The sequence below is a fragment of the Hippocampus zosterae genome, chromosome 11 (assembly GCF_025434085.1).
Source record: "Hippocampus zosterae strain Florida chromosome 11, ASM2543408v3, whole genome shotgun sequence".
NCBI lineage: Eukaryota > Metazoa > Chordata > Actinopteri > Syngnathiformes > Syngnathidae > Hippocampus > Hippocampus zosterae.
Window position 1 is genome coordinate 2,858,913 of NC_067461.1, and position 23,855 is coordinate 2,882,767.

At 46.4% G+C, this 23,855-nt stretch overlaps 4 protein-coding genes and 1 long non-coding RNA gene across 7 annotated transcripts in view; 3 read left to right on the plus strand and 2 right to left on the minus strand.

Annotated features, from left to right (window-relative positions):
- fam13c (family with sequence similarity 13 member C) overlaps positions 1 to 23,855 on the plus strand; it is a 386,051-nt gene that overhangs the window by 132,555 nt on the left and 229,641 nt on the right. The window lies entirely within an intron of this gene.
- rgs7a (regulator of G protein signaling 7a) overlaps positions 1 to 23,855 on the plus strand; it is a 120,126-nt gene that overhangs the window by 39,998 nt on the left and 56,273 nt on the right. For 2 of the 3 annotated variants that reach the window (XM_052079762.1, XM_052079763.1), the window contains exons 14-18: positions 55 to 180; positions 978 to 1,164; positions 1,350 to 1,439; positions 3,325 to 3,364; positions 3,704 to 4,610. In XM_052079762.1, coding sequence (XP_051935722.1) covers positions 55 to 180; positions 978 to 1,164; positions 1,350 to 1,439; positions 3,325 to 3,345 — 424 coding nt within the window. In that variant the 3' untranslated portion in view covers positions 3,346 to 3,364; positions 3,704 to 4,610. Of the gene's footprint in view, positions 1 to 54; positions 181 to 977; positions 1,165 to 1,349; positions 1,440 to 3,324; positions 3,365 to 3,703; positions 4,611 to 23,855 lie in introns of those variants that run through there. The other variant, XM_052079764.1, reaches the window with a different exon arrangement.
- LOC127610078 (uncharacterized) lies at positions 4,530 to 11,818 on the minus strand. The gene is made up of 2 exons (XR_007964734.1): positions 11,269 to 11,818; positions 4,530 to 4,701 (listed from the first exon to the last, which is right to left on the minus strand). It is a non-coding gene; the product is annotated as an uncharacterized LOC127610078 (long non-coding RNA).
- Positions 5,520 to 14,068, plus strand: grem2a (gremlin 2, DAN family BMP antagonist a). Its single transcript, XM_052079793.1, has 2 exons — positions 5,520 to 6,388; positions 13,138 to 14,068. Exon 2 carries the CDS (start codon positions 13,139 to 13,141, stop codon positions 13,691 to 13,693), a length of 555 nt encoding a protein of 184 aa, XP_051935753.1. The 5' UTR covers positions 5,520 to 6,388; position 13,138; the 3' UTR covers positions 13,694 to 14,068.
- Positions 14,998 to 23,855, minus strand: part of fmn2a (formin 2a) — a 37,103-nt gene continuing 28,245 nt past the window's right edge. Inside the window, exons 14-17 of the mRNA XM_052079703.1 lie at positions 18,496 to 18,547; positions 17,312 to 17,461; positions 15,974 to 16,055; positions 14,998 to 15,860 (exon numbers count right to left, since the gene is read on the minus strand). Coding sequence (XP_051935663.1) covers positions 15,834 to 15,860; positions 15,974 to 16,055; positions 17,312 to 17,461; positions 18,496 to 18,547 — 311 coding nt within the window. The 3' untranslated portion in view covers positions 14,998 to 15,833. The remainder of the gene's footprint in view (positions 15,861 to 15,973; positions 16,056 to 17,311; positions 17,462 to 18,495; positions 18,548 to 23,855) is intronic.

Genomic DNA, 23,855 nt, shown 5'->3' on the forward strand with positions numbered 1-23,855 from the left:
TTGAGGGGAAAATGTATAAACGTGTGTGCATGCGCGTGTCCCACCTGCGTGCAGTAAGGAGCCCGGCCAGCAGAGGGTGAAGAGATGGGCTTTCGGCATCAACGAGGTTCTCAAAGATCCGGTGGGGAGGGAACAGTTCCTCAAGTTCCTCGAGTCTGAGTTCAGCTCGGAGAATCTCAGGTGGGATATTTGCCGAATTTGCTTCAGTTGGGTTTGTGCTACAGCGGTTGGAACACTAGCGGTGCAACAGCACATGTAGACAGACACGTTAATAATACTTACAGGCACATATTGTATATCCTGTGTGGAAATTTACACAAGAACATTCAAACATCTCCACATCCACCCCCCCCCCCCAAAAAATAAATAAATATATATATATATATATATATATATATATACAGGGCGGCCCGGTAGTCCAGTGGTAAGCACGTCGGCTTCACAGTGCAGAGGTACCGGGTTCGATTCCAGCTCCGGCCTCCCTGTGTGGAGTTTGCATGTTCTCCCCGGGCCTGCGTGGGTTTTCTCCGGGTGCTCCGGTTTCCTCCCACATTCCAAAAACATGCGTGGTAGGCTGATTGAACACTCTAAATTGTCCCTAGGTGTGAGTGTGAGCGTGGATGGTTGTTCGTCTAGTGAGGATCAAGCGGTACGGAAGATGAATGAATGAATATATATATACATACACACACACACACATATTTAATAAAAGTTATCCAAATACTTAAGGGCAAAGTATTATAAAACAGTAAAATAGTCTACCAGTCATTCATATATTTATGTGTCAGCATTAAGGGATCAAAAAAAATGATTGATTTATTTTTCAATTGATCGATCCATTGAACACTTGTAAGAATTTAACTTTACCAATATTGAGTCTATATTCAAAAAAATTCAAAAAAAATTTTGCAAATGTTGTCGTCTGTCAAGTTCTATCCCGCCTGTTGTCTAATTTACAAACGTTCTACATGTAAAAGGTTCTGGCTAGCGGTCCAGGAACTCAAGAAACGCCCAATCCGAGAAGTCCCAACTCGGGTTCAGGAGATCTGGCAGGAGTTTTTGGCGCCGGGCGCACCCAGCGCCATTAACGTGGATTCCAAGAGCTACGACAAAACCACTCAGAATGTCAAAGACCCGGGTCGCTACGCCTTTGAAGACGCACAGGTGGGTAACTCCGTCGCGTGGTCCCCCTGATGAATATCTGACTCATTGCCAGAGCTCTGCCCCCGCGTCTTCATTCCAAACGAGTCACAACTCTGCGGTGAAGCTATTCGGCGAAAATACCATTTGACAGCCATGTCTGATTTTTTTATTTTTTTTTTGCGATGCATGACTGTCATTGGTTACAGGAGCACATCTACAAGTTGATGAAGAGTGATTCCTACAGCCGCTTCATTCGGTCCAGTGCCTACCAGGAGTTATTGCAGGCCAAGAAGAAGGTAACAAAATTCACAACTCTCTCACAAGCACAGTACAGTTCATTTAATTTATCACTATATTGACTCAGCCCCCTCACCCCCCCTGTATGAACAGTGGCGCTTTTTCAAAGTGCGCTAGCTGACACGTTAAACCCGCTCCCGCTAATCCCTCCACGCATAGCCAGTTTAAACCAGTTTAAAGTGCAAGGTCGTTGTACGTTGTTCCCAATAACAGAATTTTTTTTTTTAAGCAGAAATTTTGGGGTCAGCACAAACATTTCAGATCAAGTCACCGATATCGGAATTTTTGGAAACAAAACCAGCCGCGGATGCAGCGAAGTATTTTGTGTGATTTCAGCAACAATTCCAAAAATGCTTAGTATGTTTTGTAAAATTCCTTAATAATGTCTATTCTGTGTCTTCTTGATGGTTCAACATGCATTTTTAAAATTGTTAAAAAAAAAACATCCCCAAGACGTTTAGAAGGAAATTCCCAAAAGTCAACAATCAAAGCAAACCCATCACGGTCTGTGTTATAGTTTTGCTCGACAGCATGGCAGACGATGAAAAAGAGGCAAATTGAGATGTCACAAATCTGTAAAAATTCAGAATGATCCACTTGCAGACATTACCCCCCCCCCCCCCCCCCCAAGTTGGCGGCTCACAAAATAAGTACGTGTTTTTGTAGTTTCACACATTAAGAGCCGGCACAGACCAGAGACTCAACAACTACTACAAATACTGTAGTTTCACCACCACTTAGCAACAATATTGAAGTATCCATACACACAACAGCATTTCAGTGAAATAGAAAAACTTCCAAAAATGAGCAATAATCATACATGCAACCGAATAAGATCACAAAATGAAAGCTCTGCGGCATGATATTTGAGAGACACGTTGATACAGTTCATTTACGTTGATTGTACGTTTACACAGCAGGAGTACCTTTAGAGGTGCTAACAGGCTAATGTGTATTAAGCGGCAGTGGATGAAAAAAAAATGACTTACCACTTTGTGCTAATGACGCCAAAGGTCTGCGTGAGCTTGCTGGAAGATTCTGTCGTTGAGGCTAGTCAATGTGTTCACCTTTTAGCCGCACCAGCTAGCTTCTTCCGAACGAGGTGATGCTAATGCTAGTGGCAGCTTGAGCCTTATCACAGCTGTTTTGACTGTTTTTTGTCATTAATGACAGCTCATTACCACAAACATCTTATTTGAGGGTGGGGTAGAAAATTGATCTTTTTTTTATTCCACAAATGTTAAGTGCAAGTAGTCATTTCACTGTCCCCAGGAACCGGTGGGTCTTTTAATTTGGTGACTTTTTTTTTTTTTGCTTTTTGATTGGCGAAAGTGACTTTGGGTTTGGGTGTTCTAGCGCCCCCTGGAGCATGGGCGTTTGAAAATGCATTCTGCTTTTGTCAGTCTGTTGCCAGTGATGATTCGTTCGGGTTTGGTTTCCACTGCTTTCCGCATCAAAAGCAGAGCCATGGTGTTGTTTCTCCGTGGAATCCTTTCAAGCACCCCCCCCCCCCCACCGCAATCAGGAATAAAACTCATGCAGGTTCATGGGGAGTTCAGTGCGAGGCGGCGGCGTGAAGTAGACATCTCTCTGTGCGCAGAAATGATATCTGTGCTTGTATACAACAAAGGCGGAGGAGAACCGCCAACGATTCCGAGTTGCTGAAACGTGCGAGTTATATTATTTTAATCAAGCGTGATCATTTTCAATGTATTATACTCAAACCGAACTAAACACCTTTAGCCTTCTGGAAGTAAAACCTCGCAACAACTGTTTATGAGGACACGTCATGACATTTTACAGTAAAATTTCTCACATGATGAGTTTGTTGACATTTAAATGTGTTCATGAAAACACTTAACAAAATCTTTCTCCCCCTTACAGAAGAGCAAGAACCTCTTCTGAAAGCATTTTCTCCCCCCAGGTAAGGCGACATATTTACGGATTGAAGCGTGGAACTGCCAATGTGGAGTAAAGGATTTTGACTGGCAAATATTAATACATGTTGGCTAAATGTAATTTTCCCATAATGCCTTGTGGTATTGATCTGTACATACGCGAGTCAATTCCTGTAGCATTACGTTAGCATGTAGCATTTAGCCAACAAGATTGTTTGAACGTATCTTATTTGTATTTCACTCAGAGATTCTTTCGTATTCCACTAGAAGGAGCTCATGAGCCACACTTTGACACTCATTGCTGTCAAGGAATAAAATGTGATTTTTATTCCCAACTCCCACGTCTTTGTCTCTTTCTACCATAGGGGAGGACCGCCAGGATCCAAGCGACGGACCAGTCGTGTGCCATCATGCTTAAACAAAAAGAATGAAAAAAAAAATCAATGCCATCTCTCTCCCTCCCTGGGACATGGAGAGCAGCCATGTCATCTCTCCATCATCGTCGTCGTCGTCGTCTCTCGGCCCAGCCCGGGCGACGAGCGAGCCAGGACCGATCCGTTTGTCTGTCGTCCTCCAGCCGTTGCAGCGGAACGCTCCTCCCGTTCTCTCCTCCTCTTACGGTCACTGACATTAGAAAGGAAAAAGAAAAACAAGAGGTATCGCGGGACTGGAGAGAACATTGACAAACTTAGTGAGATGCAAAAAAATAAAAAAATAAAACAAAGTTATAAAAATAAAATAGGCCAAATCCGGTTTTGTTCCGGCGCTTTCAATCCTGCCTGCTGGATCGGATGACTTCCTTTTTCACTTCCGGCGAAAACGAATGATGTCAGAGCGAGGAAAAAGTGAAAATAAAGTAAAATTAACACACATTGAAAATAATAATTTCAAATGATAAATCCAGCCAATGTCTTTGCTTCACGTGACGATGATGTCAGAGAGACTTTGTCACGCTATGGGGAAATTGTTGTGCAGAATGAATATATAATATATATCTAAACACACACACACACACACACCTATATTACTATGATTGTTTATTGTGAATTTATTTATTCTTTGCATTCTTTTATTGCACTCCAATAATCGGCACATAATTGGTTTCCACTGCACTTGTAAAAGTTTACATCCAAAACTAGGGGAGGATACTTTGTCTGCTGTCTTGTGTAAAACATAACTACATTTTTCTTCCCCCCCTCTGCGTTTATTTTTATACCATATTTAAAGACACTTTGACTTACTTGTATGATTAAAGTTGGCCCTCTGTCTGTTCCTGTGGCTCGTTTGTGTGTGTGTGGGGCGCTCCTCAATCGGCCATCGTGCAGGATGGGATTTCAACCACGAGAGGGGGCTAGGTTATTTCCTACAGAAGTGAAGAAAGAAAATGGAAGGATGGAAGGAAGAAGAGGGCTTCTCAAGGCACGACAGTGGAATGTCTGAGCAAGATTAGTCATGCAAATATTTTCACTCGGGATTGTTTTTGTATAATTTTTATTCAGTTTTTTTTCTTTTTAATTTGACTAAAAAAAAATCCAGATCTGGTTTATGTTTTTTCCTCTATTTTTTGGAGGAAAGTGGTAGGGGGGGTCTTGGCTCTCTTTCACATTTTGACGATAATTTATTTCTTTTTGTTTTTCTCAATTGTTTTGAGCATTAAAAAAAATCCCCTTTTGCAGTTTTTTTTGTTTCTAGTTTCTTCATTGTATTTTTTTCTTTTTTTTCAAAGCAGGTTTGTATTTGAACTATAGTTTGTATTTTGTTTGCATGTTTTATTCCCTTTGTATTTTGTTTTTGGTTTCCTGGCTTGTTTTCTTTTATTCACATTTTTTACGGATTTTTTTTTTTGCTGTTGTTGAAACGATTTTTTTCTTCTTTTTTTTCAGTCACTTAATATTTTTCAATTTTGTTTTCCATCCCCCTTCTTCATTTTCACATTTGCAAGAGATTTCTCTGGAAGTCTAGTCCACACACAATTATTTTGTCTTTCTTTCAGTGGTGGTGCTTTCCATCATGAAAAATGACATTTTCTCAGTCATACAATCAGTTAATATTTTACTTTGGCATCAGCCAATCCTCCATGAAGTGTCTCCAGTTGGTCCAAACCGCTGCTGCTCGCCTCTTGACTGGTACTCGTAAGAGGGAGCACATCACTCCTACTCTGGCATCCCGTCAGTGGTTCCCTTGTACATTTCATCTGAACACTCATTTTGATTCATTGGCTTTTGATTCAGCATGAGACTTGTTTTTTTTTTTAGCTTTACCATTTTTGAAATTTCTACGGTCTTCATTAATAATTAGTTTCTTGTTGTTGTCATTATTTTTGCTCCATGTACAGTGCTCTGTGTTTTTAAAGTGCGGTGGTTATTCTTAACTTGCTCTATAAATACAGTTGAATACTTCACACACAATTTAACATTTAAGCTCCGTATAATATCTTCCGGCGACAAGAGTCAAACTATAACGCATCATTTAGACGACATATACACAACTAAAGCGTGGCTCAAGAAAAAAAAAAAAAGATTATGATTAAAAGCGGTCATCCTTTATCAGGGGCAAGTACCATGAGTCACCCACACACACACACAAATAAAAGAAGGAGTGAAGGCTGCCTGAATCACACAATGAGCAGGGCCAATAGGAAAAAAGCCTCCCATTCGTGAGGAGGGAAGGGGCTGGTGGTGATTCAAAGTAAGTCGAAAGGATTTACAGTCAGTGGAACACTCTCACAGTCTCACGACACACACACACACAAACATACACACCCCTCACACTGAGATCCGTGAGATGGTTTGACTGCAAGAGCTGGAGCCGCTCTCTTGAACCTTCATCAGCACAGCGACCCAAGAGATGACCACAATATGACCGACTCCTCATCGTTTTCAAGAATTTGACCCTCCAAGAAGAGGGTGTGTGTGTGTGTGTGTGCCTTGGGGATCCTTACGGACTTTGTCGTCATGGAAACCGGAGTCTGGAAGCGGACACGAGGACCACTGAAGGTGGAATGACCTGCGCAGACCGCATCCTTGACACCTTTCCTGCGACGCTGAGAGGTACCGCTCACTTTACAACACGCTTCGGCGCTTGAACGCATCACAGGCAGCCACCAATCGTGATTTCGATGAAATTAGAGTTGACATAATACGCAGACGGATCCATTCTCCAGTCTGTGATGTTAACTTGAGATTTGATGCAGAAAATGGCCGGTTTTAATGGGGAAAAAAAAATCGGGTCGAGATTCTGAAATGGAATAAGGAAAAGTCATTTATTTAGAAAAAAAAAAACCCAAACAAAACTGATTTTTTTTTAAACTTTGATTTCCAGATTTTTGTATTTCTTTGAGAGTAAACTGATTTCAGAATCCGAATAAGGAAGCTGGCGTACTTTTCTGTTTGTTTGCATCGGGTGCTGGGGGGGGGGTGTTGTGAATGCAACATTTTACAGATGACTTTTAGAAGCCAACAGTGTTGCAGAGGTAGTGAAATTTTCAGCCCTAAACTGTGAGGGGGATTCCAATTCAATGAACTGAAATTCAATGTCAGACCTGCTTCCAGTGAGCAGGACATAACTCCAAAGCGGCGTGTAATCGGAGCATCTGTACTTCTTGAGGAAGCCAACGTGGGCTGTTTGACTCCCACTGGCGGCCCACCCAGAGTCCAAATCTCCCAACTTGAAGGTACCTTGGCATAAAAGCGTCCTGTAAAATAACACTCATTAGTGGCCGCAGATGGCTGGGAATTAGCGTTGCCGGGTTGCGATGACAGTACGCCTCGGTGAGATTAGGAGCGAAACGCGGAACGGCTCGCGCTTCGTTTTCCGCTGGCGTCTCGCTCCAATTCGTGCGTGCGGCGAACGCTCGGAGAGTAGCGCCTTCTGATCCGTCTTACCGCCGCGGCGACTGCACCGCCTTGTACGGTCTGCGCCGACGTTGAAAGAGGATTTAGCCGCCGCGCTGACACATTAGGCTTTCTTAGGCGGCACACGAGTCCTTTTACGAAACGATAAAGACTTTCAAACTGCCGATTGATGGAAGCTTTGACACGCGGGGGGTTAAGGGAGGCCCTCAAAGACCTTCAAATTGCTGCGTTTCGGGAAAATTCAGCTCTTGAAGCCTGTTTCCGCCGGAGCAACGTGAAATTTGGTAGGCGTGTCAATCATGGGTAGAGCCACCAAAAAGTTGGAAGAAGTCTATCATTTTGGTTTAAAAGCAAATGGCAAAAATAACCCTAATTTTTTTTTGCTTTAAACCAAAATGGCACACTCTCTGTGTCTTTTCAGTGGGGCTACTGACGATGGACCTGCCTAACAGATTTCATGTGGCTAATTTAAGGGCTAGCTGCTGGAGGCTGTAAATTTCCCCAGTGTGGGACAAATAAAGGATATCTTATCTTATCTTATCTTATTGGACCCAAAAAGTGGCCTTGGTGCTTCCCGGTGGGGATGTTTTTTTTGGAAAACTCAGTCCCTGTTGCTAGTTTCAATTAGCCATTAGCAGGTCCATCAAGAAGGCATAACTGAAAAGACACAGCAAGTCTGCCATTTTGGTTGAAAAGCAGACCTTTAAAGTCCTCAAAAAATGGGGTTGGTCGTGGCCGGTGGAATTTGTTTTTCGGAAAAGGCAACGAATTTCAAGCTAGCCCTTAAATTAGCCACATGAGATGTGTTAGGCAGGTCCATCGTCAGTAGCCTCACTGAAAAGACACAGCAAGTCTGCCATTTTGGTTGAAAAGCAGACCTTTAAAGTCCTCAAAAAATGGGGTTGTAGTGCCCGGTGGAATTTGTTGTTTGGAAAAGGCAACTAATTTAAAGCTAGCCCTTAAATTAGCCACATGAAATGTGTTAAGCAGGTCCATCGTCAGTAGCCTCACTGAAAAGACACAGCAAGTCTGCCATTTAGGTTGAAAAGCAGACCTTTAAAGACCTCAAAAAATGGGGTTGTAGTGCCCGGTGGAATTTGTTGTTTGGAAAAGGCAACTAATTTCAAGCTAGCCCTTAAATTAGCCACATGAGATGTGTTAGGCAGGTCCATCGTCAGTAGCCCCACTGAAAAGACACAGCAAGTCATTTTGGTTTAAAGCAACAAAAAAAATGTAGGGTTATTTTTGCCATTTCCAGGTGTCCACAAAAATCACTTTGAAAATTTGAAGCACTAGATAAGTGAGCAAAGCTAAATTGCGAAATATTTTAGTTTTTGTCCTTGCGCTCATTTCATGCTCCAAACTGGCTATTTTCGCCCTTGCGGGTAGAGAGAGTATTTGATTCAAATTTAATATGAAGCGGAAACGAAACTGATAGGCGCAGACTAGTGGCAACATTCATCGCACGGGTTCACGGTGAGTGCTGGCAAATTCTCCCACATGGATCTCATCCAAGCATCCGTTTTCACGCATGCGCGCGCATCGGGGCTGCAAACTATTCCGAGCGAGCCAGACGCCGGCGTCCGAACTGTCCGAATGAATCAAGCAGGCATTGATTGAGTAATTAGCTTCATCAATGAAATGACATTCAACGCAATCAAATCGGGAAACGTTTACGTTTGTGGCTTTTGGACGAGCGCCAACATAAAGCTAGCTTCAAAAGCCTCATTTAAGTGCCCCCCCCCTCCCCCCGTCTTGATTGAACACTCAAAACCGAGAAGTATCTCTAATTGGCCCGTCATTCACTCGTAAAGCGTTCCGTTTGGCCGCCGAGGGGGAGGCGTTTTCTCGCTAGCTCGAGTCGGTACTTTACAGGGCGGGGGGGGAGGGGGGGGGGCCAAAAGCTCAATATCTGCGAGTCATTATCAAGATGGATTGTGGTGACAAACGGGCTGCCCAAACGGCCTGGAGCAACCTCCCGGCGACGCGAGCCTTTTGACACATTGACGCAGCCGGGCGAGGACCCCCGCCTCTCTCTTCCTCGGACAAAAAAAACAAAACAAAAACATTCATCCATCCATCCCAAACGTTTATGGGCCGACAGCCGAGGGAAGTTTGGCCAAATCCATCAAACGCAGAAGATCATCGGTTTCTCCGCGCGCGCGAGCGCTAGTTCAACGCGGCTCTCCGATAATTAAACGCACTTTGCAGCGCGTGTTGGAGGCGCCGCCATAATTGAGACATCAGGTTCCGTTTGTTTTAGGTTTCCTTTGCAACAACGTCGTTTATGACGGCGCCCTTTTGAAAAGATCTCGCTTTTGAAAGGGGGGAGCCATTAGCGCACGCCGATGCTATTTCAAGTGCCGCGGTGGAAAATAAAACGCAGCAAAGCCTAATGGCTGTTCTTTCTCTGGTATTTGGGTTCTGGTATTTGTAATTTCATTAGAGGCCCGAATTTTGGAAACAAGGTCTGCCACACTTCAGTGAAGCGCGTCCCCCAAAGAATTTGCGGTCGCGCTCGCAGTCGCGGAGATGTTTACGTGGGCGATATTAGTCTGAAGCAGACGGAGAGCTCGGCTACGCTGGGGTTTTTCGACCACAGTCTCCTTCCGCCGGCGGGACACGGGAATGATTAGTGCGAGCGTCAGGCGGAGTGACAGAGTGGGGAATGTCACGGGGTGGGGGCAAAAAATTTAAAACACAAAGTTGTGGGGAGAGACCCCAAACCTCAAGACCTCTCCGTCCCCCTTCCGACTGTCTCCATACTCAGACCGCTAATCGCCACACCTCAACAGCCCCCCCTCCCTCTGCAAAGCCTCAAATCCCTCAAGTGAAGCCTCAGACTGTCCAACCGCAGGATTGATGAGGAGCGTTTGTCAGGACTGGCACTATCAAACCGTTTTTTTTGGGGAGGGGGGGGGGGTAGGAGACAGGAAGCTGGGCTGCAGACTCCAGGGGCCATCTGTCATCTCCTGCGCACACGGTCGGCCCGATCATCGCTTTGGCAACTCCGAGGCTTTTGGGGGAGTTTGACTTTGAAGGGAGGGGAACACGGTGGTTGAGCGGTTAGCATTGCTAAATAGCGGTTAACATCGCTAAATAGCGGTTAACATCGCTAAATAGCGGTTAGCATCGCTAAATAGCGGTTAACATTGCTAAATAGCGGGTTAGCATCGCTAAATAGCGGTTAACATCGCTAAATAGCGGGTTAGCATTGCTAAATAGCGGTTAACATCGCTAAATAGCGGGTTAGCATCGCTAAATAGCGGCTTAGCATTGCTAAATAGCGGTTAACATCGCTAAATAGCGGCTTAGCATCGCTAAATAGCGGCAAGAAGCTTCTGGTTTGGAACCTGCGGCGTTTTTGCATGCTCACTCCTGCTAACAGGGTTTCCTCTTACTAAGTCCAACAAACACAGTCCACCGAAAAGGTTGAGCGCAGGCCGGATAATGGCTAAAAAGCTGCACGGGTGAGAGTCGGAAGGTCCTCGATGTTCTAGATAGCGCCCTCCTCCAGCATACCCGATTTGAATGATCAGATCATCCGCACGCTCTGGTAAAGCCAGATAGCGATCCTGATCGTTTGAATGATCAGGAGGGAGACAGACTGACGCGCTCGGTGTTGGAAGCAAAAGTCACAAGCTTTGGTTTGAGCTCTAACTACCTTAGCAGGCTCACACGGTACCGTAGAAACATCAGATTTTAAACTCGAAAAAATGCCCAACCTGAATTTTCATTCATTCATCCATTTTCCGATCCGCTTTATACTCACAAGGGTCGAGGGGTAGTGGGGGGCGGGGGGTGCTGGAGTCTCTTCCACCCTGAACCTGTCGCCAGCCAATTGCACGGCAACCTCACCTTACATTACCCTGAAAAATAACTACCAAGTACTTTTATTCCCATTATGACCACTGTACTATAAAGGCCAAAACAATAGCGCAAAAATCCAAGCAGAAGGTCCCTTCTGGCTGCCGACATTGAACGTGACAACAAATGCCGCCGAGAAGCGATCGCTCGACGATAACGGCCGCGTCGATATCGGGATCACAAAGAGTGGAAACCCCAAAGCGGATTACCGTCAAGTCGTTTGTTCCAGGTCGGGGTGAGTCGCAGGTCGCGGAGATGTTTGCTGAGCAAAAGAAGACTCGATGGAAGCTGCACGATGGCTGTGAGGCGCTTTGGTTCTTTGTTGGTCCTTTTCGGGAACATCTGCTCAAAAGATGCTTGAGTGATGGTCAAAAATGTGCTGGCGCAAAAACGCTGACAGCGTGCACGCTGGCAGACGAGGGATCAATTCTCCCTTTATGACGTGAGGACGATACAGAAGACAATCGCAGAGGCGGCAGGTCATTCTCAGTGCAGATTTCAAACGAGTATATCAACAAAGGGAATAAAATGAGAACGGGGTACTTGCCTGGGAGGGGTTGGGGGTGTGGGGGGGGGGGGTGAAACGGGGGTCCAGTCTTCCTCCCCTAATGGCATGCAGATGGGCCTGTCCAATGCCGGTTTACATATTTGCGGCATAGTTCATGACTCAAGCAAACAAATTATTACCAATTATTTTGCCCGGCGACTCGAGAAAAAAATCAACTTCCCCTTCTCGTTATGCGTGTCTAAGTGCATCATTTGATTGGAGGGCGTTGTTTATTTTGTGAAGGGTTGCATAACAGAGGGAAAAAAAAAGTCCATACAGGGAACCCCAACTATTTGCGGGAGATTGGGATCAAGTCGTGCTGCAAAAAGCAAAAACACAAGAAACTGAGGTCTCCCACAAAAATCTTTGAATTGCTTGTATTAACAGTTTAGAATGAACAATGACCCCCCCCCTCCCCCCCGCCTGCAAAAAAAGCTTTGACATACTTGCTTTTTTTTTCATAACATGGCTGGTACTGCAAGCTCAAACTTCCGCTTCCAAGTAGGAAAAACATTTTCCTTTTTAGTTTAAAATGACTTCCCTTCAGTAGAACCCCATGTCACATTGTGGTCAAAGCTTAAGTTAAGTTAAGATATCCTTTATTTGTTTTATTATTTATATTATTGTGGTATTGTCAAATACCAACCAGGTACGATCCTGGTTGGTATTTGCGCCTTTTGGCGCTGTAAATAGTCTTGCTTCGCCAGACGCTGCACGCTAAACTAGCGAGCTAGCCGTGTCTCCTTATCGCCGCGCGAGGCAGCAGCCGTATGTATAAATGTATGCGTTTTATCAGTGAGCGATAGCTGCGTCACAGCGTGCTCAGGTATAACAACGGAAGCGATTCTCTCGTGTTAACTCAATCGGATTATCTGATCATATTCCGCCCAAAATGCTTCCAAACTTTTTGGCTAGCGCTTCGTAGTACAGAAGGACATGCTACGAAAAACACATTTTTAAAGGCAAAGAAAAATGTACGGTTATGCGATGGCCGAGTCAATCACCCGACCGGCGTTTGTATTTTACTTGCTGAAAGCAAAGCGGAAGGGAAATTTTTATGGACAGAAAAGATTTAAGGACCTGACTGTATCGAGTATTGATGGGGTATTCACATAAAGCCCAGCTGGGTGAGGAGGGACAGCCAGGAAGTGTCAGATGCTCAGGCCATCGTCGCGGTGAAGCAGCCACGAGTCGCACTCGCGCAACTTGCCGCTTGTCACACAGTGAACCAATCAACCCCCCCCCGGGTCTTGAAATCTTTCACGACATCAGTCCTAAATTTTGTGGAGAAAAATTCATCAATCCATTTTATCATACGGCGAGACGAATAGCCCACTTTGCGATTAGTGGACCACAAACAGGCGCCGATTGACTGCAGAAGTAACGACAAGCCAACGCTGACAAATTGATTTCAGCAAGGCCAGACCGTAAAAGGTGGTTAAGCGTGAGCGGGTGGGACGAATCTTTTCCGATCACAGATGTTTTGCATTTCGTTCCTAACGCACCATCGCTCGTCTCTGTCCGATTTTAGAATGCTGTGGAGAATAACCATCGCGGTCATACTGACTGGAGCGCTCTGCATCACGGCCGAAAGCAAAAAGTCCCGGCCGCAGGGCTACATCCCGTCGCCGTACAAGACCAAAGCCAACCTGTCCTCCGAGCGTCACCAGCAGCTCCTGCAGCCCAAACCCGAGGTGCTATCGTCCAGCCGCGAGGCCTTGGTGGTGACCGAGCGCCGCTACCTGCGCAGGGACTGGTGCAAGACCCAACCCCTGCGCCAGACCATCAGCGAGGAAGGCTGCCGCAGCCGCACGGTGGTCAACCGCTTCTGCTACGGCCAGTGCAACTCCTTCTACATCCCCCGGCACATGGGGCCCGGCCACAATCGAGGACAAGGAAGGAAAGGCCACAATAAGGCCCAGGAGCCCTTTCAGTCGTGCTCCTTCTGCCGGCCGCACCGCGTCACGCAGCTCACCGTGCAGCTGGATTGCCCCGACCTGCAGCCCCCCTTCCGGCACCGCAAAGTGCAGAGGGTCAAACAGTGTCGCTGCATGTCGGTGGACGTGAGCGGTCACGGAAAGCTGTGAAGACCCTCGGCGACCCAAAACTCGCAAATGATGCGCCCCCCCCCTCAAAAAAAAAAGCTCCCGTCTCTTTGCTTGGAACTTAATGAAACGCAGAAGGAGAAGACACCGATTCAGTCACAGACTCGAGGACGTGTTAAGAGACTGTTACGTTTTGATATTTTCCTTTGTTGCCAGGGGGGAAAGAGTCCAAAAGCTAAACGACTTACTGGACCCAAACTGTGAAAGGAGATGATCAGAATCTGTCTCGTTCTCTTAAATCCATTCGGTGTTCTTAGCGATGCACAATCGGTTGTCTGAAGGCAACGCAATAAAGACTTTTGCCTGTTTGGACACACACACACACACACACACATATATCCTACAAAAAGAACAACAGGGCGGCCCGGTAGCCCAGTGGTTAGCACGTCGGCTTCACAGTGCAGAGGTACCGGGTTCGATACCAGCTCCGGCCTCCCTGTGTGGAGTTTGCATGTTCTCCCCGGGCCTGCGTGGGTTTTCTCCGGGTGCTCCGGTTTCCTCCCACATTCCAAAAACATGCGTGGCAGGCTGATTGGACGCTCTAAATTGTCCCTAGGTGTGAGTGTGAGTGCGAATGGTTGTTCGTTTCTGTGTGCCCTGCGATTGGCTGGCAACCGGGCCTCCGTGGGTTTTCTCCGGGTGCTCCGGTTTCCTCCCACATTCCAAAAAACATGCATGGCAGGCTGATTGGACGCTCTAAATTGTCCCTAGGTGTGAGTGTGAGCGTGGATGGTTGTTCGTCTATGTGTGCCCTGCGATTGGCTGGCAACCGATTCAGGGTGTCCCCCGCCTACTGCCCGGAGACGGCTGCTCCAGCACCCCCCGCGACCCTAGTGAGGATCAAGCGGTACGGAAGATGAATGAATGAAAAAGAACAACAAAAACACACAATACTGCTCAACATGTTCTCACAAGAATTTAGGAGGAAATCAAAAACTTACATGGACTACAAATATGGTGGACATCACCCACTCTTTGGTAAAGTTCTGCCATAACATCGATGAAAATGTTTCAAAGTCACCCCCCCGGCCCCCGAGAAATCCCCAAATGGACGTTTTCCATCAAGAAAAGCGCATTAGTTCTTGTACAAAATTCATGTGAGAACAGGCTGTACTGCTGCATGTGTATTTCAAGTGCAATGCAATATATCATACAATATAAACGTGTTATGTTAAGAGTGCATATGTGAAAATATATTAAATCTATTTCATATAAATCCTATTTTGATTATTTCGTTGCACGGCCGCTGACAAACAGGAACAAGCAGGAAAGACCCACCAAAAATGTAAAATGAATGTAAATTATTTTATTCAATAAATATAGATCTATATATCGATATCTTTTTCAGGGTCAAAAGGGTATCCCGTCCAAAACATGTCATGTGATCTTGTACGCACATTTGAGTGGATGAGAGGAAGATGACAAAACAACCAAATGGCCTCCATAAGAATTAAAAGAAAAGCAAACGATTTTAGCTTAATGACATCACGATCACTTTTATGAGGGGGTGGGGTGACCTTTCGAGGATGAGCAAACGCCGCAAAGGAGGGGCTAAACATGTGGCTACCAAAAAAGTAAAGACGCATTTTTTTTGCCCTTTTTTCTTTTAAATGCAAATATCGAATTACAAATGGCAAACGTTTTTAAAATCCACGTTGTCCCAGCACTCATTTGTCAACTCTCGTGTGCGATAAGGCACTTTGTCAGGGTTATCTCTCTTGTAAAACGCTTTGTCCGGAAAGTAGACGGAGATATTGCACTCGGGGAAAAACAAAGATCCTCTACATATGGCTTAAAAAAAAAAAAAAAAAAAAAAATCCAACGCACGGATACAGTGTTGCTATGAATTTGCGCCGAGCATTTTCTGGCATCCAGGCTCAAATCCCCGAGGGTCAAGTTTGTCTTTTGCAAGCAATAACTCAATAAGTGCTGCCAGAAGCGGGCTGAGCATTCCACGCCTGATACGGTTAAAATGGGCCAACTTGCCATGGTATTAAATAAACTTCTTTAAAAAAAAAAAAAAAAAAAAAAAAAAAAAAAAGAATACTTTGGAGTAAAAATGACTGATGCGTCACGTCCGATTGTACTTTCGCAGTAGCCTCGGAAATTACCCATCTCTGCTTTACATCTTCTGGCCCAGCTTTGCTTTCTGCGGAACAGAGAAAATATGTTTTATTTGGAGGGCCGGGGGCGGGGGGGGGTTCATGAGACTACTTGAGATAAAACAGAGTAGACCGGCAACGAAGAAAAAGGACCACGTACTATTCCAGTCGCGTGTTTGGGTTTGACGTTGTAGGATGCTTTCTCCTTGGCCTGTTTGAAACACTCCTCCGCCATCTTCAGCCTAAAAGGCAAAAAGAGCACAAAATAGAGACAGAAATATTATTCTTGCCACACGCTTTGGAATTTGTTCCGTGAATTTGGTAGATAACGGAAACCTCCTTCTGCATTATTTCATAACTCGGTTTGGGTGTCTGTGAATTACAAAATCGGAATGTGTTGTTGGGTCACAAATAAATAATAATTATATTATCGGGGAAAACTTCGTTTTATTCTTCGTATTTTGCCAAAATTTTTTGAGATAAAAAAAAAATTGCCTTTGAAATCCAGTCAGAATTTTCTCCAAACAAAGTCATTAATTCTAAGAGAAAGAAAATGTACATAATAAAGAATCCATGGCTTTATTTTCCAAGAATCAAGTCATCGCGATCCAATTTAGCAAATAAAGTTCCGTATTAAAAGATTTGAAAATCAGCCACGATGTACCCAACAAAATAGAAAAAAAAAATAGCGTAAATCAAAAGTCAAGAAAATGATTGTCATGACATGATCACATTTTTGTCCATTCTTGACATCTCAGCCCTAGTTTCGATCGCCAAAAAATACACACGATCCTCATAAAACTGTGACCTGTGTTCTGTTCACAAAAACAAACAAACAAACAAAAAAATTAAATAAATTCCCCAATTCATTGCAATGGGCGGAGGTACCAGGGGGTATGCAGTACCTATTTTGGTCGTTAGGGGCGCTGTAGAGCGATGATCACTTCAACCCTAGCAAAAAAATTCAGGTTCGGAAGCGGTTGAGCATTTTGCCGAGTTGTCTTGTTCGCTCAAAGAAGAGGCCAGCGATAACTTGACCCGTCAGCGCCGGCGGCGCGTGAGGGAAGATTACAATCTTTAACGGCACAACCGCCATCGCACAGCGAAAGCCCGCATGATAGCTCGGGGCCAAAGGTCAAAGGGTTAACGCTTTCCCATTCCCGTTTGTACGCTTTGCTGCCAGCCTCTCACTCGGGGCCCTTTGGACGAGTATCACGATGTGATCTTCATGCGGCATAATGGACCAATTTGCTTTCTGTTGTCCCGCATTGTAATCGCTGTATCCATCACAGCACTGGAAGCCAAGTGGATGCTGCGTGCGTTCTTTTCATTACAGGGGCCGAGGAAGCCGAATGACCGCGATAGGATCTGCAGCGTGAGCGCGACACACTTGAACTTGTTCAAGAGTTGGGAACAATTGTTGAATTCCCCAAAGCTAGCAAGCTAGCTAGCAAACGAGCAGTCTATTCATCGACATTCTAGCGCCTGTGTAACTCACCGTTCCTTTAGCATCAGCTTGTTGTGCTTCTTCCACTGTTCTTTAAAATCCGTGGAAAACTCGTGCCAAAGGCCGAAAAGAGTGTTGGGCGACGCCTCCTTTTCTCCCGGTTTGGGTTTGACTGAGAAGGATGTGCTCAGCTCCAAGAAGCTAAGAAAATGGGAACATCCGGACAAGTCAAAAAATTAGCATAGTCAAAGCAATCCAAACGCTTATCTTGGAATCGGATGCTTTTTTTTCGAAACAAAACACTGAATTCAGACAACAGACTTAAGAAATGTGGATTTAAGCCACAACGCGATGTAGCGTATCGCTAAGCTATGCTAACCCGCTAGTAAAGTCAACAATCTATATGCATCCATTATTTCGTGGTGCCTCTCCTGCAAGCTGGTTAGCTAGTTAGCTTGCAGGAGAGGAAATGTTATGACAATCATTTTCTTGACTTTTGATTTACGCTAATTTTTTTCTATTTTTTTGGGTACATCGTGGCTGATTTTCAAATCTTTTAATACGGAACTTTATTCGTTAAATTAGATCGCGTTAGTCAGTGTGTGAGTGAAAATAGCAATCGCATCCAAATCGCGCGGGAAAAAAAAATGGAAGCTGATTTATATCAAATAAAGAGAAACCGTAAAACCTTGGTGGACACGTGTTTAGGGCGTAAAAGGCGGGAGGGCAGCGTGCCAACCATCCATCGGAATCGCCGGATGCCGCGCGAGGACACGCGTCAAGGTGTTGAACAGGGAGCCCCCGGTGGACAGGTTGGGGCTCTCTTTGTTTGGAGTGCGCTGTAGAAACGCATTCCTCAGCAGCCGTAACAGAAAGCTGGAGCCAAGGCTGTCTACTCTCGCTTCGCTTAGATAAACAACGCAGACACCGCACGTGGGGGGGCGTGCGTGGGGTAGCCCCCCCCTCCCCGGAACCGTGGCCTGCACCTTCCTCATAACCAAAGGACCCAGAAGCCCTAAATATTGACAAAGCGGCAAGATTATATATTCCTCTGTGAATACGGATTTTATCTTTCCGTGTTGCCGTTTACTTCCAAACTCACAAATCAGGGCTTTGACGCACAAGAGCACGGCCTTATGTAACCCCGCGAAACGGAATAAGAGGAATCACCGAGCGGAGAGAAAGGTGAAGAAGCCTCGAGACTTAATCCTGAAAGAAAGATCAAAGGGGCTTACGTGTTTTGCGTGTCCGCCAGTTGTTTCTCCCGCGTTTCCAGCTCAGTTTTGGCTGGGAAAAAAAAGAGAAAGAAGAGAAAAAAATTTTGTGGGAAAACGAGAGCCGTGCGAGGAATGCGCGACGCGGGATGAGATCACCGGCAGGCGGACTTGTATGTACACGAGCGGTCCCGCCCGCCGTCGTCGCTTAAACCAACAGTTGTTTTCGCGGTCGCCGCTGGTGTGCCACCGGGGCGGCTGGAGCGCCCGGCTCGCTTCGCCGTTGCGCAACTGACAAATGATTCCGAGCGAGCGCAAGCACAAGCGGCTCTTTGTGCCGTTGTCTCTGAAAGGAGACGGATGGCCCGCGCGGTGCGAAAGGTGCGAGCTGGAAGGCGAGGGTGAGGGGGGTTAAGAGGAGCCAAAAATGGAGGTTTGAAAATGTTTGTGGATTCATTTGGTTTAAAAACGGTCGAGAATGGGGAAATTGTGCGCTGCTCTGCAGTTTTAATGCAAGTATAAAATGTTGATTAATTTAAAACAAGGAACACCAGTTGGTCTAATGTTTGGAGAGTAGGCGGGGGGGACACCCTGAACCGGTCGCCAGCCAGTCGCAGGGCACACACACACAACCATCCATGCTCACACCCACACCTACGAACAATTTGGAGTGTTCACTCAGCCTGCTGTGCATGTTTTGGGAATGTGGGAGGGGAACCGGAGCAACCCGGAGAAAACCCACGCAGGCACAGGGAGAGAACATGCAAACTCCAAACAGGAAGGCCGGAACCGGGATCGAACCCACGACCTCTGCACTGTGAGGTCGACACGCTAACCGACCCCCCCCCCCCCCCTCTTTTTAATCCATCCATCCATCTTCTACCGCTTATCCGGGTCGCGGGGGCAACAGCTTTTGCAGGGACGCCCAGACTTCCCTCTCCCTAGCTACTTCTTCCAGCTCTCCCCGGGGGATCCCGAGGCGTTCCCAGGCCAGCTGGGTGACATAGTCTCTCCAGCGTGTCCTGGGTCTTCCTCGGGGTCTCCTCCCGGTGGGACATGCCCGGAACACCTCACCAGGGAGGCGCTCAGGAGGCATCCGAATCAGATGCCCAAGCCACCTCATCTGGCTCCTCTCGATGTGGAGGAGAAGCGGCTCGACTCGGAGCCCCTCCCGGATGACCGAGCTTCTCACCTTATCTCTAAGGGAGAGCCCGGACACCCTGCGGAGAAAACTCATTTCGGCCGCTTGTATCCGGGATCTCGTTCTTTCGGTCACGACCCATAGCTCGTGACCATAGATCTTTTTAATCCGAATACCCAATTATTCGACAGAATCTTTCAGCAGGATATCCAAATACCAAAATAGTCGATAGCTGCAGCCCTTGACATTATAATACCTTAACTCCCCCCACCCATGTTTTTCCCACTCCACTACATTTACGAGACTAAAATCAGCAGTCTTACAGGTTTAACGCGACGGTGTCGTGACAAAGACCAAAACAAAAATCGCGGAGCAGCGTGGCGGTCATGGTCAGGTCAATATTTTGGTTTCTTTGCTAGTCAGTCAAAATACTACTTTGCATTGAAAACGGGTCACTGGTGCAAAAAAAAAAACAAAATTAAATTAAATTTTTAAAAAAAGGACCTCGTGGACATTTCGAGCAGGCTACAGAGCGCTAATTTCAGCTAGCATCCGGGTCGCTTGGAGTCGCGGTGGAGTGTGACAGCCTGGCTCGATGCCCGTCAATTTATCTTATTTCTGATCCGCAGGCTCCCTATTTTCAAATAGAATAAGAGCAACGGCGGAATCGATCCGGCCGTTATGTCCACCCCCGGCCCCCTTGGGTCGCGCCGTCAACTGTACCGCCGTATAATAGTCAAAGAGGGAGCCGGTTGTCTTCGCGGTCAATAAACGTACGCGAAAGCCGCATTAAACTGTCAATGGTTGACCATATCCTCCAGTCAATTCCCCTCATGGGTTCGTTTTGGGAGACAGACACGACTGCGGATAGAACAGATAATCTTTCCTGGCGCAAATCAATGTTCAGCTCTTATCCCGGGAATATCTGGTTGCGATGTGTAATTGAAGCCAGAGCAGCATCTTAAGATCTCGGAGAAAACCCGCTGGGACCGATGCGATTGCGCGGCGCTTAAATCACCCATCGAGCCAACTGTCCGATTCCTGCGGGATGACAGCTCGTCAATATCTTGTGATAAATGTTAACGAGGTTTCATATCGAGAAGTCGCTTTTGTTCCTTGAGAAAAGTAAGTAGCGTATTTTCACGATCATACGGCGTGCCGGATTAAAAGGCGCCGTGTGGGTTATGGCTGCTATTACTTGTATTCAAGACGTACGCAAGATGCAGACATGGTCAAATGTATGCTCGCTTAAAATAATACGGTAAAATTAATGCACTCGAGCGTATTAAAAAAAATTTTATAAGGCAACGGGAGCAAAACTGAGTTTGGTGGTATTTATGCATTTAACAATATACACATTATTTATGGATCAATCCTCCTGCAGGCGTGGGAAAAAAAAACATCCTTCTTCTATTTGCCTTAATGCAAACTTCAGCCGGAAAGCTTTCTTTCGGCACAGTATTTCTCTTCAAAATCACCTTGGGGGAGCTGGGGGGGGGGGGGGGGTCAGTTTCTGCCCATTGCTATGGCAACCAAGCACAACAGCAAACTTGTGCCCCGCTGCGCATATCGCTCCCGAGCCGGTTCCCTTTCTTATCCACAACGCGATTCACCGGGCGGGATGTTGAAAGTGAGCGGCGCCTCGTCCGCGTTGGTGACGCGTTTGTCGGCAATCTTTTGACACGGTGACCGAGTCTGTGGAATCTCAGCTACGGCCTTTTTCTCTTGCGCAGTTGACACGTTTGGGTTGTGCTTATGTGCGTTTTCTCCAAGTACTTAAAAAAAAAAAAAAAGTGGGTTAATTGGACAGTGATGATAGAAAAGTAACAGTCATTACTTAGCTTGGCAATTATATGGTGAGCAAAAACGTGAAAAACGTCTCACGACGGTTTTGAGAAGATTTGGGGGTGAATGGAAGCGATCCAGGCGGCCCGGTAGTCCAGTGGTTAGCACGTCGGCTTCACAGTGCAGAGGTACCGGGTTCGATTCCAGCTCCGGCCTCCCTGTGTGGAGTTTGCATGTTCTCCCCGGGCCTGCGTGGGTTTTCTCCGGGTGCTCCGGTTTCCTCCCACATTCCAAAAATATGCATGGCAGGCTGATTGGACGCTCTAAATTGTCCCTAAGTGTGAGGGTGGATGGTTGTTCGTCTCTGTGTGCCCTGCGATTGGCCGGCAACCGATTCAGGGTGTCCCCCGCCTACTGCCCGGAGACGGCTGGGATGGGATCCAGCACCCCCCGCGACCCTTGTGAGGATCAAGCGGTTAGGAAGATGAATGAATGAATGAATGGAAGCGATCCTGCCCCTCATAATCTGGAGGTCGATCAGAAACAGATTAGCCAACCGGTCCCAAAGAGCGAGCATCATCAAAGAGCAGCGAAAGACTTTGTGAAGCGAGCGGCCCCCCCTCCCCAAAAAAAAGCAGCGAGACCAAACAACGGATTCTTAACATGTCCGGTTCCACTGTGATCCTGTGCTGAGTTTCATGGCCAGAAAACAAACAAAGGCGGTTAAAAACGATGGAGCCAGAAACCGTTGAAACCGCCGGCCTTTTTTTGGGAGATTAGCGAAATAACAAAAGAAATATGACATTTGGATGTTTTCTTGTTTTGTTTCGAGTGTTCTCCCCCCCCCCCCCTCCTCCTCTTTTCTAACGCCACAGTGGCGGAACCCCAAGAATCCCGTCTGGAGCCAAGCGAGTGAAACTTCCACGCTCGCAATCATCTCTCCGAGGGGAAAAAAAAAACCTTGTCATGTGAATTCAAAGCGGGAGCTTCCATATTTCTCTCCCCAACCCAGAAAGGGAGCGGCATGAGAGAGAGAGGGGACCGAGGGGAGTAACGCAGGGCGCCAGGAGCTTTTCATCTGCAGACTTCCTTAAAAAAAAAAAAAAAAAAAAAAAAATGGACAGCGAGCTTTACCGCCGAGCCACATATGCTCCGCGTTAGACTTTCCTCATTTGAATACAAAAGCAGTCGGCGCGAAGCCTGTGGGGCATGTTCCTTCAGCGAGATTGGTCACAGGCAGTTAAACGTCGCCTGGGTCCAAGCCAACAGAAGACAAATGCATTTATTGTTATAGAAAAACACCCGGCAAACAATGTTGCTGGCTTACGCTTGCGCAACAAAAGCGACACAATAGCGCTTTTTGGAATTCTATTTCACGTAACGGCTTATTTATTTGATTTTTTTTGCGGGACGCGTGTCAACCAGGCTTCACGGGCCCGTAAAAGTTCTTGACGATCGTCAAACACGGCGACATAAAATGCGGGTATTGCTTCATTGGCGCTTTTAACAGCCTGAATATGAAACGGAGCCACAGCTCACCCCGAAGTCTCACGTCTCATTTCGCGTTTTTTGGTTCCCTTGCACAAAACATCGAGACTTTTAAATTTAAAGATGCACTGTGGCGAATTAACGGCAATGTCAAATGCATACGCGTGACGGCAAGTCTCCAGTAAAGAGTCGAGTCGATTCTTCAGCCTGACAACACTTTTTCCTCTCATCTTTGATTCCTCCGGGAGATATTGGCTCATTTGAACATTTATGGAAGCAAAACCACGCGAGTCCGAGGGAAAGCCACTCTCAGTGGGGGGCTTGTTGACATGCGAAATGCGACGTCGACAAGCGGCGATTTGGAAGATGGATTCTACTGCTTATAAAAGCCACATGAAGAAAATGAATTGATTCAGAATTGATGATTAGAAGTGTGAAAGGGCATAAATGAAAGCACTTTTCATATATTTATATCTTCCCTAACCACTTGATCCTCACTAGGGTCGCGGGGGGTGCTGGAGCCTATCCCAGCTGTCTCCGGGCAGTAGGCAGGGGACACCCTGAATCGGTTGCCAGCCAATCACAGGGCACACAGAGACGAACAACCATTCACGCTCACACTCACACCTAGGGACAATTTAGAGTGTTAAATCAGCCTGCCACGCATGTTTTTGGAATGTGGGAGGAAACCGGAGCACCCGGAGAAAACCCATGCAGGCCCGGGGAGAACATGCAAACTCCATATATTTATATGATATGATTATTTATCGGGCGGCCCAGTAGTCCAGTGGTTAGCACGCCGGCTTCACAGTGCAGAGGTACCGGGTTCGATTCCAGCTCCGGCCTCCCTGTGTGGAGTTTGCATGTTCTCCCGGGGCCTGCGTGGGTTTTCTCCGGGTGCTCCGGTTTCCTCCCACATTCCAAAAACATGCGTGGCAGGCTGATTGAACACTCTAATGGTTGTTCG